This window comes from Aristolochia californica, unplaced genomic scaffold (assembly GCF_029961685.1).
Source record: "Aristolochia californica isolate CCGP_79_NKW_82.1479 unplaced genomic scaffold, dmAriCali1.0.hap1 SCAF_1, whole genome shotgun sequence".
Classification (NCBI taxonomy): domain Eukaryota; kingdom Viridiplantae; phylum Streptophyta; class Magnoliopsida; order Piperales; family Aristolochiaceae; genus Aristolochia; species Aristolochia californica.
In genome coordinates this window covers 51,503,837-51,519,389 of record NW_027181770.1, presented here as the reverse complement: position 1 = coordinate 51,519,389, position 15,553 = coordinate 51,503,837, and the positions used below count along the sequence as shown (strand labels likewise).

At 35.0% G+C, this 15,553-nt stretch overlaps 1 protein-coding gene across 1 annotated transcript; it reads right to left on the bottom strand.

Moving 5' to 3' along the window:
• Positions 1-3,153: 3,153 nt before the first annotated feature.
• Positions 3,154-12,551, bottom strand: LOC137948519 (uncharacterized). Its single transcript, XM_068794606.1, has 5 exons — positions 12,288-12,551; positions 4,947-5,496; positions 4,664-4,855; positions 3,856-4,293; positions 3,154-3,767 (listed from the first exon to the last, which is right to left on the bottom strand). The coding sequence occupies exons 1-5, from the start codon at positions 12,549-12,551 to the stop codon at positions 3,154-3,156; spliced, it is 2,058 nt and encodes a 685-aa protein (XP_068650707.1).
• Between the last annotated feature and the right edge of the window lie 3,002 nt (positions 12,552-15,553).

Here is a 15,553-nt window from a genome sequence, read left to right as displayed (position 1 = left end):
ATTAAAATTAACTTAAAATATATTAAATAATTAAAACCTAAAATTAGCACAAATCCATAAGTTAAAACTAAAATAAACTAATAGACTATTACATGATTAAAAAAGAATGACAAATAAGAACAAATCCATAAGTTAAACAAAAATAAGATTTTAAATATTTTTTAATAAATAATCAAAAATAAATAAAGTTATTTGAATTAATAACATAAATGTTGACAATAAATAGATCATCAGAAAAATAATAAACAAAATAAAAATAAAGAATTACTAAAGTAACACCTCATAAATTAATTAGCAAGATGAAAAATAATTTCAAATTAAATATCAAAGTATATGATAATTAAATAAATATAAAGGAACAAGAAAATGCCAAAATAAATAAATAAACATTTTAAAATAAAATAAATATTATGAATATGAAATAAGAACAAATAATTTAATATGAAAGAAAATTAAAAAATTAAAAATTAAAAATAAACTCTATTTTTAGTTAAAATATTTTTAATAGTAGAAAAATGATAAAAAGAAAAGTCAAAATAGAATTAAGTATTTTGATAAATTAAAAACCTCAAAATACGTGTTGGATTTTCTATTTAGATTTTTTATTTTCAATATTTCTATACTATTTTCAAAGTAAAAATAAAAAATACAAGTGTGTAAGGTAACTCAAAAATAAATTAATGTTATTGTTTATCTTTAATTAGAAAGGTCAACTCATGCTCTTTTAAGTAAAAGTAAAAAGTAAAAAATAAAATGTCAGCATGGAAGGTAACAATGGCCCTATTAGTGTCCTTTACATGAAACACAAGAAAAGCCTTTCAAGGTAGAAATGAGTTTCCTAGATTCATTAGTGTCTCACTTTTCTAAGAAACGCTTATCTATCTAGAAAATCTACTAGAAAAACATCGGGCTCCCTAATGCGTCGACCTAATTCATTTATGCAAAGTCGCTTTCTCTCAGGATTTCTCCCCGACGCTCTCTCGCCCCCTTAATGCTCGCTTCGGTCCTTGATCAGGTAATACTCTCCATCTCCTCTCCCTTCCCTCTCCTCCCTCTTATTGCTTCCTCTTTAATCGAATTTTCTCTGCCATTGCTAATGATAAAAATGAAATATTGAACAAAGCAGAGGATATAATTTTTCTGATATCACATTGATAAACTAATCGTCTATTTATATAGACTAATACATAACAGAATGAATTGAGGAAAAATAGGCACGATACAACGTGCAAAAACAATACTCTCACTTAAGGCATGATAGGCACAACGTGCTAAACAAACTGAATCATAACTTAAGACACTCCTAAAGACTAGGACAACTAGTCTTAATTTAGAAATTTTTACTCAATAATCCCTCCCTTAAACTGATGTTCCAGACATAACATTTGGTTTAATAAGAGTAAAACTTTGAAGCGCCATCCCTCAAATTTATTCATTTGAAATGCAAACACCAAGTAGCTTCCTGAGCTTCTAAAATGCATGAAACTTGAGAGACTTGGTTAGAATATCAGCAATCTGGTCTTCACTTCTGCAGAAAATAAGATTAATGACTCCATCATTTGTGAGATCCCTCAAGAAATGATACTTCACATCTATATGTTTGCTTCGATCATGTAAAACTGGATTTCTTGAAAGCTTTATTGTTGAACTGTTGTCACAATAAATCTGAGTAGGTCCATCCTCCTTAAAATGCAGCTCTTGAAGAAATTTCTTTAGCCAAATAGCTTGACAAGCACAATCTGTTGCAACAACAAATTCAGCTTCAGTGGATGACAGTATGACAATAGGTTGCTTCTTTGATGACCATGAAACAGCTCTTGTCCCCATCATGAAAACATACCCAGATGTGCTTTTTTGATCATCTGAATCTCCTGCATAATCACTATTTGTAAAGCCAAACAGATTTGACTTTTCTCCTTTCTTGTAGAACAACCCAAACTCCTTAGTACCTTGTAAATAACGAAAATTTCTCTTTGCAGCCAAGAGATAAATCTCTGTAGGACGTTCCATGTACCTGCTAATCACACTTATAGCATGCATGATATCAGGTCTTGTTGATGTCAAATACATTAAACTCCTCATGATTTGTTTGTAAAGAGTGTCATCAACCTTCTTTCCTCCATTATCTTTGTGTAGCTTTATACCAAATTCAGATGGAGTATTTACAAAATTACAATCCTTCATCTGAAACCTGTCCAAGATTTCTCACACATACTTCTATTGAGAAATAGAAATTCCAGTAGAAAATTGCACCACTTCTATGCCAAGAAAATAATGCATCAAGCCAAGATCAGACATCTCAAATTCAGCCATCATGGATTTCTTAAAACTACCAAACATGGTTGTATGATTTCCAGTGTAGATTAAATCATCTATATATAAGCAAACAATGAACATCTTTCCTCCATATTCAATTTTTATAAAAAGTGTATATTCATAAGGACATTTCTGAAATCCTTCCTTCAAAAAATAAATTTCTATACGATTATACCAAGCCTGTGGAACTTGTTTTAATCCATATAGAGCTTTCTTTAACTTATACACTTTATGCTTGTTGCCAAGTTTAACATAACCAAGAGGTTGATTGATAAATACCTCTTCTTTCAAATCTCCATGGAGGAATGTTGATTTCACGTCCAACTTGAATATAAGCCATGAGTTTTGAACTGCCAAAGCAATCATCAATCTGATTGTATCATGTCTTGCAACCAGAGCAAATAGTTCTTTATAATCAATACCAAACTTCTGCTTGTAGCCCTTAGCTACCAAGCGTGCCTTGTGCTTGTCAACCTCACCATTCTCCTTCAACTTTATCTTGTAAACCCACTTTACACCAATTGTCTTCTACTCTTTTGGAAGATCACATAGCTCCCATATATTATTTTTTTCAATGGCTGTAATTTCAGCGTCTATAGCCTTTCTCCATTTTGGTTATTTGACAGCCACTTAAAAAATGGTAGGATCACAATCTGAAAACAGAGAAAAATGTGTAAGTGGGTCATTACCTTGGTCAACTCCAGTTACTTCATAATCAGTCATCCATGTTGGTCTTCTTCGAACACGTTGAGGTCGTTGTGATTCAGCTGCAAGTGAATTTGGATCAGTTGAAACATTTTGAGTGACTTCCTCTTCTTGCTCATTCTCCATAGGCTGCTACCATTTCTCATCATCATCAAAATCTACTGGAATACTTTCTTTAACACCATTTTGATTCCATGACCAGGCATCTTTTTCATCAAATACCATATCACGGCTGATGACAATTTTCATGGTGCTAGAATTGTATAGTTTATAGGCTTTTGACTTATCACTAACTCTAAGAAAAATGCGTTTTCCTCCCTTGTTATCTATCTTCCTCCTCTTCTCATCTGAAATATGGGCATAAGCAATACACCCAAAAATCCGAAAATAATCTACAACAAGCTTCTTTCTGTTCCATGTTTCCTCTGGTATCATATTTTGAACAACAAGTGTGGGACTTCTGTTTAATATATGGATGCTCCAATTAACTGCTTCAGGCCAGAAACTTTTTGAAATGCCACTTGTAGTCAAAAGGCTTCGCACCATATTCATAATAGTACAATTCTTCCTCTCGCATACACTATTATGTTGGGGTGTATAAGCTGCTGTAAGTTGTCTCCTGCTTCCATGGTTTTCACAAAAATTTGCAAATGCATGTGAGTTATATTCTCCACCACTATCCGTGCGAAGAACTTTTATTGGGATGCCAACTTCTTTCTCAACAAGAGCTTTATAGCTTTTAAAAACTACAAAGGCTTCAAATTTTTCTTGAAAAAAAATAAACCGATATCTTACAACTATAATAATCAATGAAAGTAATGATATATCTTTTACCTCCATTCGCATGTGGTGTTATTGGCCCACAACTGTCGGAATGAACAAGCACCAATGCTTTCTTCGCTCTCCAAGATTTTCCTTGTGGAAATTGATTACGGTGTTGTTTGCTAACAACACATTCTTCACACACTTGAGAAGAGACTGTAATTTGAGGAAGCCCCGTCACTAAGTTCTTTTGTTGTAGTGTTTTCAATCTGCCAAAATTCAGATGCCCATAGCGAAAGTGCCATAGCCATGCCTCATCTTTTAATTTTGCTGAGAAGCACAAATGAGCTGTGTTGTGGAGATAAAGTGAGAACATATGATTCACCGTCATGTTAACTTGAGCAATTAAACCCAACTTTGCATCTTGAATCTGACATACTCCATCTTTGATAACAATCTCGTATACTTTTTCTTGTAACTGACCCACACGAAGCAAGTTGGTCTTTAAATCTGGCACAAAAAGAACATTAGCGATAGTGGGGGTAGAATTTCTTTTGGTTTGGATTATTACCTTTCCTTTTCCATAACAGAAATTACGGAGTTATCACCAAACTTAACTGAGCTGCAAAAGGATTCATCCAAGTCAGAAAATGCCTCCTTCTCTCCACACATGAGGTTGTTGCAGCCAGTGTCTAAATATCACATGTTTTGTTGAGTTTCCTCCTTCACATGACACACCATCAAAAGAGACACCTCTTCTTCCTTTTTTGTAAAGTTAGTTTGATATCCACGTTGTTTATTCAAATCAGTTTGACATTCTGATTTGTAATGACCATACCTATGACATATAAAACATTCAACATTGGACTTGTCTGCTAACTTTGATTTATAAGTTGTTGAGTGGTGGCCTCCATGTCCTCTGCCTCTTGAGTGGCGGCCTCCACGTCCTCTGCCTCTCCCTTGAAATTGATTCTTTTGGTGATGATGACTTTTTTGTTGGTTCCCACGATCATTATTGTTTCTGCCTCCTCTACCTCGACCTTTGTGTCTTCCTCGTCCTCTATCAGCTCTACTGGATATAGAGTGATTTTCTAATAAATTATTCAATGCTTGTTCTTCTTTGTCCTGCTGGTTAAGTTTTTGCTCATGAACCAACAAAGAACCTTGTAATTCATCAATTGACAGTAAATCAACATCATTAGCTTCTTCTATAGCACAAACAACAAAATTAAATTTTGGTGTCAAGGATCGAAGAATCTTCTTAACAATAAGAACATCCTTTGTCTTGTCGCCATGGATCCGCATTTTTTTAACGATTGCCATCGTTATTGAAAAATAATCTGTAACTAATTCTCTTGATTTCATTCGAAGTATTTCGAACTCCGAACGAAGTGCTAGAAGTTGCTGCCTCTTAGCCCTTGTTGTACCTTGGTACTTCTTCTTCATGGAATCCCAAATATGTTTAGTTGTGTCTTTGCAAAGAATAGTTTCCAAGATTGATCGATCAATAGCTTGGAATAGATAACTCTTTGCTTTAAGATCCTTTAGCTTATGCCCTTCAAGCTTTGTCTTTTGTGCATCTGTAAACACAACACCTATTACTGGTTCTACTACTCCAGAAACAACAACCGTCCAATATTCTTTGGACCTCAAAAAAATTTCCATGAGCATGCTCCAATGGTCATATTCACCATCAAAGCGTGGAATGGCTAACTGTATAAAAATTTCGGAAGCCATAAATTTTCAGAAGCTTGGAATGAAAAAACTGGTTTGGCTCGGCTCGGCTCAATTGGTTTTGGCTTGGTTCAGTATTTCGGCTGAGCTTGGATCAATTTATATTTGGCTCGGATCAATGTGGGGTCGGACCTTGGGAAAAATCGCTGATTTAATTCAGAGTGTATCTTCTGGCTTTTCTCTTCGGACCAGAGTGAAAGAGAAAACAATTTTTTTCTGCGGCTAAGGAAAATTTTTCTGCTGAAAAATTTAGCGAGAAAAAAAATACCAGATACCGAAGGCGGCAACGGCAACGGCAACGACGAGGAAGGTATGCAGCTAAGGCGACTCTGATTTTGGGATTTCTTCCCAGCGGCAACGACAATGGCGAGGAAGGTTTGCGGCAACAACGATGACGACCCGCGGTGGCGGTGATTCTTCAATGGAGAATAATTTCTTCCCAAACAGAGATCAGCGACTCTGATTTCTTCAGGGATGGGTTCCAAAAAAAAAAAATTCGGCTCTGTTTCTTTAGCGATGGGAGGTCTCGAAAAAAATTTCGGGATCGTTCCGAAAAATTTTCGACTCTGGAGGCCTGTACTTGCTGCACGAGCTTTCAGCAATGGGATTTCGTCACCAGTAACAACAACGGCGATAGAGGAAGATCTACGGCGACGACAAGATTTTCGGGAGCTCTGATTTTCGGAATCGTTTTGAAATTTTTTCCAGAGAGGTCTCGCTCTCTCCTTGCTCCTTCTACAGATGCGGCATTGGAAATACAAGGAGCTATGTTTCTTCAGCGACAGGAGGAGGGGTCGTTGGATGGAATTTCTTCCCAAAGTCGCTAATCCAGCTCTGATTACTGATAAAAATGAAATACTGAACGAAGCAGAGGATATAACTTTTTTTGATATCACATTGATAAACTAACAGTCTATTTCTATATACTAATACGTGACTGAAAGAACCGAGGAAAAATAGGCACGATACAATATACAAAAACAAAACTCCCACTTAAGGCACGATAGGCACAATGTGCTAAACAAACTGAATCATAACTTATGACACTCCAAAAGACTAGGACAAATAATCTTAATTTAGAAATTTTTATTCAACAACTAATCCTAAGTTGTGTTATATGGCAATGTTGTAACCATTGTTCCACCAGTGCTACTTCTGTGAACACCATTTTCCAGAAAGTTATCCTCTCCCATAAGTTTGATGGCATAACCATTGTGCAAATGAGATGGATAATCATTCTCCTCTTTTCTGTAGACAAAATCACAAAGGAAGAAAGCCGACTCCCCTTTTTTTTCCTAAGACCAATTTTTGTCTAAAAAAGGTAGAGAGTCATCCCTCTACCTCTACTTTTACCCCTACGATTGTTTTCCCTTCTATCTGTGGGAAGAGGAAAACTTTCCTGCTCTCTCTCTACCTAGTCTCATTCACGGATTGTCCCAAGGGAACATTGGACAGAGCTGTTACTCTTCATGGCATTGTTGATAACTTGATCTTTTGTCCAACATTTGAACATTAAATTTCGTGGATCAAGCTTCAAATTTCTTTGGGCTTCTATGCTTTGTTGCTATGTCTCTCCCATCTGTCACTTCGTAGTTCAAAGTGAAAGCCATAATTTCTAAAGTATGAAATTCATAAAACTGAATTAAACATGCATTCCTCCATCCATAGCAATCAAATTCCAGAAACTTGCAAGAAACTATCTATTCTATCCAAAGTTCCTTTGATGGAGAAAAACACAAGACTGTTTTGCTTGACTATATCTTATTTTCCCACTTTACCCATTTAATACTTAATAATGTATCATTGAATATTAATACATTATCAAAACCTCTTCCCATAGATATAATCCTTATATCCATATAAAAAAATTTAATTGTATGAATCACGATGATAAGTCTTTTAGAGTAAGTATTATCTTTTATGTATCATAATGCAACTTTTTCCTTTGAATGAGAACCATATGTGACACATATCTTTATGAATAAACTTCCGAATGCTCACTCAGGATCACCAAGATTTAAATTGTCATTCTCTAAACTTCATGTATACAACAACTAAATAAGAGAAGACAAATATGAAATTAATAGAATTTTTCAATTGACAAAATACGATAAAAACATAAAGTGTATCTCAATCACACAAAAAATTATATAGTAGAACTGAGTCACATATGTTCAACATGTCCCTTATAAGCAATGGGTGGTAGACCGTGGTCAAATGATCAACAATCATTAATCTAGTGTTGATGTGCTCCACAACCACTTTATTTGCTTTGACATGTTCTCGAATAGCTAAATACTTAATGTCAATGTATTTACTATGAGTTCTGTTCTTATTGTTCTTGTGCAAAAACACTGCATCAGAATTATCACAATCCTCAATGGCTTGGAAATTGTGTCAACAATTTAAAGCCCAAAAATAAAACCCATCAACCATATAGCTTGTGATGTCACTTCAAAGTATGTTACAAACTCTTTTCTATGGTAGAAGTAGCAACCAAAGATTGTTTTGCACTTCTCCAAGAAATTGCGCCTCCATCTATTAAGAAAACATATCCTGATGTTGACTTTCTAGAGTCAAGGCAGCCAACCAAAATCAAAGTTTGAATATCCGATCTTCTCTAGATTATTAGATCGCATATATATAAACTTGTAGTCTTTAGTCCCTTGAAGGTATCACATGACTTTCTTTGTAACTCTCTGATGGTCCAAACCAAGGTTACTTTGATATCTGGCCAACATTCCAACTCCATATGCAATATCAGGTCTTGTACAAACTTGAGCATACATTAAACTCTCAATCGTGGAAGCATAAGGAATATTTTTTCATTTGTTCCCTAACCAAATCATTTCTAGGACTTTGTTCCAAACTTAATTTGTCACCTTTGACAATAGGACAATAGGTGCAACACCAGATACAAAATATCTCTAAAAATTTATTGATATAGGTTTCTTGGGACAATCCTATTGTCCCTCAAGATCTGTCTCTTTCAATATTTATGCCTATAGCATAAGAAGTATCACCCATATCTTTTATATCAAATTGCATCGAGAAAAATCGCTTAACTTCATGAAGTAAACCTAAATCACTTAAAGCAAGTAGAATATCATCTACATATAGGACTAAGAAAATTATTTTGCTCCCACTGATCTTAGGGTATAGACATTGATCCATGGTATTCTCTGTAAAAGCAAATGAAGAAATAACATCATAGTACCATTGATGGGAGATATGTTTTAACCTATATATAGATTTCTTGATCCTACAAATCATGTGATCATTTCCTTCTTAAATGAAACCTTTGTTTCATGAAAACCTCTTCCTCGAGGTTTCCATTGAGGAAAACCGTTTACACCTCCATTTGATATAACTCCATATAAAAATGAACTACCAATGTCATGATTATCCGAAATTAATCCTTATTTGAAATAGGAGAGAAGATATCATAATAATCAATTCCTTGTTGTTGAGTGAATTCTTTGGCCAAAGTTTTGCCTTATATATTTCAATATTGCCTAAAGATTCTCTTTTGGTTTTAAAAACCCACTTACAGTCAATGACCTTCCCCCTTTAGGCAATTTAACATGATCCTAGACTAGGTTATTAGCCTTTGAATCGAACTCTTACTTTATGGCATCATTCCATAATGTGGATTTATTTCTACTCATAACCTGTGAAAACGTAATAGGGTCATATTCAACACCAATGTTTATGTCAAATTTTTGAATGTAGACAACATACTCTGAATAAATTGTAGGTTTCCTAACTCTTGAAGATTTCTTAATGTTATTTCAACATTTTCAGGTTGAGAATGTTAAGTAACTGGATCTATAAGAATATCTTCATGATGATGTGGTTCTTCAACTATTGGTTGTTTTTAAATAATCAAATCCTAATGATTATCTTGAAATACAACCAATATATATGAAGAAGTAGAAGCAAGTCGATAACTGTTATGCTCCTCGAAAACTAAGTTTTGGGGTTGACTACTGCTATTAATCTCATCATTCTTTGGAACCTTGTATTCTTAGATTCCACAATTCTCATCACCCGAGATGGACAATAAAATTTGTATCCCTTAGACTTTTTTCCATAGTCAATGAAGTATACACTGACTATTCTAGAGTCTTGTCTCAAGTGGATTATAAATTCTAACTTCAGTTAGACAACCCCAAAAATGTGCATGCCTTAAACTAGGTTTCCAACCTTTCCAAAAACTCAAATGGCATTTAGTGAACAACCATGGTTGGAACCCTATTTAGTACATATATTGCAGTTTTTAGAGCTTCACTCAACAAAGACAATGGGATATTGGAGTTATTAATCATACTCCTCACTATGTCCATTAGTGTTCGATTTCTCCTTTAATCACACCATTTTGATATGGTGAGCCCAACATTGTGTATTATGCTACAATAAACCATGCAAATGGACCTAGCAATTGTCCTTTTTTAGTGAATGTATCATAATATTCACCACCTCTATCTGACTTCACGATCTTTATATATTTGCCCAATTGTTTCTCTATTTATGCTTTATAGACCTTAACATCTAGTACTTCACTTCTATCATAAAAGCAAATAGAGATACATATATCATGTATAACCATCAATAAAGGTAATGAAATATTTCTGACCATTAAAATATCGATCATAAGGACTTGAAATATCAGTGTGTATAATTTTTAAAACATCAGAAGTCCTCTTGGAACCTTTCTTGTACTTGTTAGTTTGCTTTCCTTTAATGCAATCCACACGAATACCAAAAACTGTAAAGTCAAGAGCCTAAAGGACTCCACAATTTACCAATCTCTAAATTCTATTAATGGAGATATGACATAATTTCCTATGCCACAACATGGAGGATTTCTCATTATAACATCACGCTTAATGCCAACATTTGTACCTTGCACAGTTGTACGACTATATTCAAGTGTAGAATTTAAAACAAGTTTAAATAACCAATCATCCAAAATACCTTTTCCAACAAGAATATTGTCTTTATACAAATGAAGGGAATTACCAAGGAAATCGAAACAAAAACCACATGGTAAAAGTCTAGAAATTGAAATATGGTTTCTTGAAAAGGATGACAAATAAAAGGTCATTTCAAGGTTTAAAACAAAACCAAAGTTAAGGACAAGTCTATAGGTCCCAACCGCCTCCACCTTTCATATGTCCTTTCTTCTTGCAAAAGAAGCATTAGACATTGCCCTTATAAACTTGATTAAGCAGCCTTTTTCCCTTCCTTTTTTAAATAGTTTCTTGTCACAAGTCATCAAATGTGCACTTTCAATCCTCTACTGATTCAGCCTCCCTTCCTCTTGCACACAAATGGTCAAAATTTCATTAATTGACCTTTTCCCCTTATGTGTATTGTTAGAGATCTTGGAGGGTCTGTATTTAGATGGAAGTGAGTGAAGGATGTAGTGAACCAGAAATGTCTCAAAAATCTCCAACGATTTCAATCTTGCGGTTATGTCCACATTTGCATGATGTGCTCACGCACCCCTTTGGTGCCAATAAATTTCATGGAACACATTTTTGTCATCAAGGTGTTTGCTAATGCCTTCTCAAAAGTCTCAAATTGAACTTGAATAGCTTGAAGATATCCTTTTGTTTTGGCACAATCATGGATTGATCCATGAATACTCTTCCCAATGTGAGACTTGATAAATATAAAACTTAAGCGATTGGAACACTCCCAAAGATCATACGATGTTTTCTCAACTTGGGTACTTGATTTTGTGGGCCTTGGAGGTTCATCCACTCGAAGTGCCAAATCAAGGTCCATACACCCCAATGCAAGGAGAATTTTCTCTTTCCAATCAACATAATTATTACCATTCAAAGGAATAATATTGGAGGAATCAAAATTCAGAACAGATAAAGTTTGAACAAATGCAAAATAAATAACAATGCTTACTAGAACATGCAATGAAGCGAAATATTGAATATTTACCCATGTAAATGAATTCAAACAAATAAATCAACATATCATTATAATTTTTCTTGTGGGCTTAGATTGTAACACATAAGTGATTTATATTACTTTATGATGGGATAAAAAAATTATCTCTAAAGGAATTTTAGGCCAATGGGCAACTAGAATATTTTTTGGAATATTTCTATCCCATCCTAATTAATCACTTAAATATAAAAAAATACCCTATGGGGTTAAATCATTATATTTCAATGATTAATCACAAATATTGATGTCATTAAATTTATGTGACTAAGCTTAATGTCACTAGACATTTTTATAATTAAGGATGTTGTGGGTATTACTCAGTTATTCAAATGTAAACAAAAAATATGACATCAAAATAATTAACTAAAATTTATGTCATTTATTAATTCTATATATTTAGGTCAACCAAAAATAAGCATAGAAAAGTAAGTATGCATAAGACCTAAATAAAATTTTCACAATAGAAAAATTAACAAAAATATGCATATTATACATTGATATATGCATGTACAATTGTTTGATACATATGCATTAAATGTAACATGAAACATATACTATTTTCCAGTTATTCATATATCAATTAAATGTATCCAATAATAATTATTGAGGTGAGATGGTTGAGTGGTCATTGCCCACATGCTCAAGTTGAGGGCGTGGATTCAAATCCAACTGAACACTCACTTTTTTAATTTTTTTTGTCTTCAACCTCCAGCTAGTGCACATGCACTATGAGCGAAAAAGTTTCAATTCTCTTCTCGGAATGCCGCTCATGGCGCCACCATTGCCGAGCCACAACGGACCATGGTTCCATCGTGATCTCGACGATGGTGCATCCAGTGCCCGCTTGGGGCACACAACGCCGTCCGGCTTCGCATGTAGAGAAGGCGGTGTCGGATCTTGACGTCGACACACCCAACACCAGCCTTGGCTGCATTTTGACATGTGCCACCACTGTTATCGGCGTAGGTGTACCCAGCACAGGCCTTGGCGGTGTTTTGATGCGTGCCACTGTCATAATCAACGCTGACGCACCCAGCGTCGGCCTTGGCTGTGTTCCGATGCATGGTAGAGCCAAGGATATGTCATACGAAGGGAGTCCAAACCGCATTGACCATCATGCACTCAACGTTGACGCACACAACGCCCCATTGATGCACCATCTGGTGCATCAATGGCATTATAGTAAGCCCATCTCAGCACCAAACCGAACAATGATGAGGACCCCTGTACTCGGTTATCCGCGATAGGACCGCTTATGTGGAATCTTTAATCAACAAAAAAAGAAAGCTGACCAAAAATTGCCTGAATGGGATCCCATTGACAAGGCAAAACTCGAAGCCATCTTGAGATTGCGCAATGGCTTCTCTGTTGATGCCACGTGTTGTGTCACATAGTGCCTTCATTGGACTGGCGCACACAACGTCTATGTTAGTCGGTGCACTCTAATGGTGCACAAATCTAGAGCCTCAGACACGTCTCCCTGCCGAATCGTAGCGGATTTGCACAACATCGGTATGCATCCATTAAGAAATTGACACCGGCACATGTAGTGACTCCATCGGTGCGCCTGGTGCATAGCCTCTCTCAGCATCTCATTGCCAAGGATCGGCTAGCTCAAGCTCGTCTTGAAAAAAACACCTCTCAGCCGTGTACAAAGACTTTGCCTCTCAGTGTTACAATTAACATATTTTAGAAAGATTTAATGGAATTATAAGCGAGACTAGAGATGAAGCGCTCTGATACCAAATGAAAGCCATAATTTCTAAAGCAAGTATGAAAATCATAAAAATAAATTAAATGGAAGCCAAGATGCATACCTCCTATCATAGCAATCAAATTCCAGAAAACTTACAAGAAGTTATCTAGTCTATCCAAAGTCCCTTTGATGGAGAAAAACACACAAACTGCTTTACTAGACCATATCAATTTAATGAATAATCCTTAAACCCCTCTTTCCCATCAAAAGAGAGAGAAGTTGTAATTGCCCACTATCCCTACATCTAAGGGAAGCTCCCTACTAATAATGGGTCAAAGCCAAAAAAAAAGGGGGCACTACTAACACATAGGAGTTCCAATAGCTGAGTTTCTAATGTAAACAACGAATGTTGTTTGGAAAGATGATGCAAAGCCACTATTCGATTAAATGCTAGCAGTTGACTGGCTTTGATGGTGTAGGTTGTTGTTAATGAGCATCACCAATTTGGCTCTTTTTTTGGTTGCTATTGCAAATTCACAACTCTCATTACTTTGCCTTGCCCTGTCTACCAAGTCAATTTTAATCTTCCATGTGCTCTCTTTTGAACGACTTCAATAGCTTTCCTACAATTTGTACCATCACTGATTTCTCGCACGTCTAGTCTTCCATTGGCCTTATCTTTAGTTTTGTTCTTTTGAAAATTAATCAATTGTATGGGTACTTTATCAAAACAATATGGAGCCATATCCTTCATGAGCATAATATGGTCTTGGTAGTTTGTGCTTTGCTTCAAATGTGCAAGAACTTTGTGCTCTTCCAACGTGACTTATCATTACAATTGGTATTTTCTCACCTAACCCACCTAAAAAAGAATTGAGGCTCAAGAGAACTGAAAATTGAATACAGAGAGGGTTAGTTGTATATTGATTCAATATATTATCCTTCTATATTATGTGCATCTTGATGCTTCAAAACTGATGCAATTCCTTATATATAGATCGGTTTTTAGACTTGGTAATTGAGAAAAATGAGCTAAAATATTTTAGAAGAACTCAACTTGATTTACTCTCACTAATTTTATTACTGAAATGCGATCCTCTTTTGAATATCAATCATTTTGTTAGGAAATTTTATAGCAAATTTAAATTAAAGGCCATTTAGCATCCACATTCATGACATTGTATATATGTTTGGTATTTGTGCTTATTTTATATCACTTTTTCACAAGATAAAGGAATTACGGTACTACAAGAAATGGCCAACGGAGGACATAATATTGTGTAATATGGAGGACTTAAATCCTACAAGGAATTACAGGACTACAAGAAATGGCCAATGGGGGGCATTCTGTAATTCATATAGCATTTATGTAACAATATAGTAACTCAAATATAGGATAATTATGTAGAGTACATTAGTTGATTTAACATGACCTATTTGTTTTTAGATAAAAAAAAAATTAAATTTTTTATTTGATATTTTATTTTACTAAAAATTTATCGGTTAAGTAAGGTAATGTGTGAGATTGGTTATTAACTTTTATTTATTTCCTTGGAAAAGGCACTAATAGGCCTATTTAATTTTCCTTGAAATTTTTTAAAATTTTCCATGTAATTTTCTAGTAAGGCACTAATAGTTTTTTATCTGAAAGTTTATTGGAAATTTGTATCCTAGGACAATTATTTTTAGCTTTTTCAGGATATAAATTTCTAACCAAGGGCACTAAGGGGGCCTAAAGATATGATAATATTTTCCTCACGAGACATTATTGACATATAGAACCAAAAAAAGCCAACTTAAATGTTGGTCCATTCGATGGCATCCCTGGTCGTTGTCAACATCACGTGCCCTCCATTTCTCCAATCACCCTCCATCAAAATTTGGAAACACAACGGCAATAAGAACCAGAAAAATATCAAGGGAGATGCATCGAGTGTAGTTGTCGTTCTCAGCTCTCACGGTTTATCCCTACGTGATGCTTGTTCGTCACGTTCCTTTTTTTTAAGTTGACCCATTATTAGGTAGGTTCCCTTAGATGTAGGAATAGTGAACATTTGCACCTGCCCATCAGTTCCAACTTCTCCTCTTTTGATGTGAAAGAGAGTTTGAGAAGTTGTACTTGAAAAAGGGCTCCGGTCTAGCAAAGAAGTTTGCGTTTTCCATCAACGGGACTTTGGATAGACTAGATGCTTTCTGAAAATTCTCAAAATTTGATTGTCATGACTGGAGGTATGTTTCTTAGGCTTCTGCTTTTAAATTTTTATGAATGACATTATGTATTTAAAAATTATGCTTTCATTTTGGTACCATAGACAAGTTCTCTGGTTTGGCTTACAATTCAATTAAAATTTTCTACAAAAGGTCGTCTCT

What these genes read in the sequence shown, in the direction of transcription:
- LOC137948519 (XM_068794606.1), bottom strand. Translation starts at nt 12,551, where the DNA reads ATGCATCGGAACACAGCCAAGGCCGACGCTGGGTGCGTCAGCGTTGAT. An exon ending in TCAACAACTTATAAATCAAA is followed by an intron (nt 4,294 to 4,663) that starts GTTAGCAGACAA and finishes TTTTTGTGCCAG; the next exon opens with ATTTAAAGACCAACTTGCTT. An exon ending in AACACCACATGCGAATGGAG is followed by an intron (nt 3,768 to 3,855) that starts GTAAAAGATATA and finishes AAGCCTTTGTAG; the next exon opens with TTTTTAAAAGCTATAAAGCT.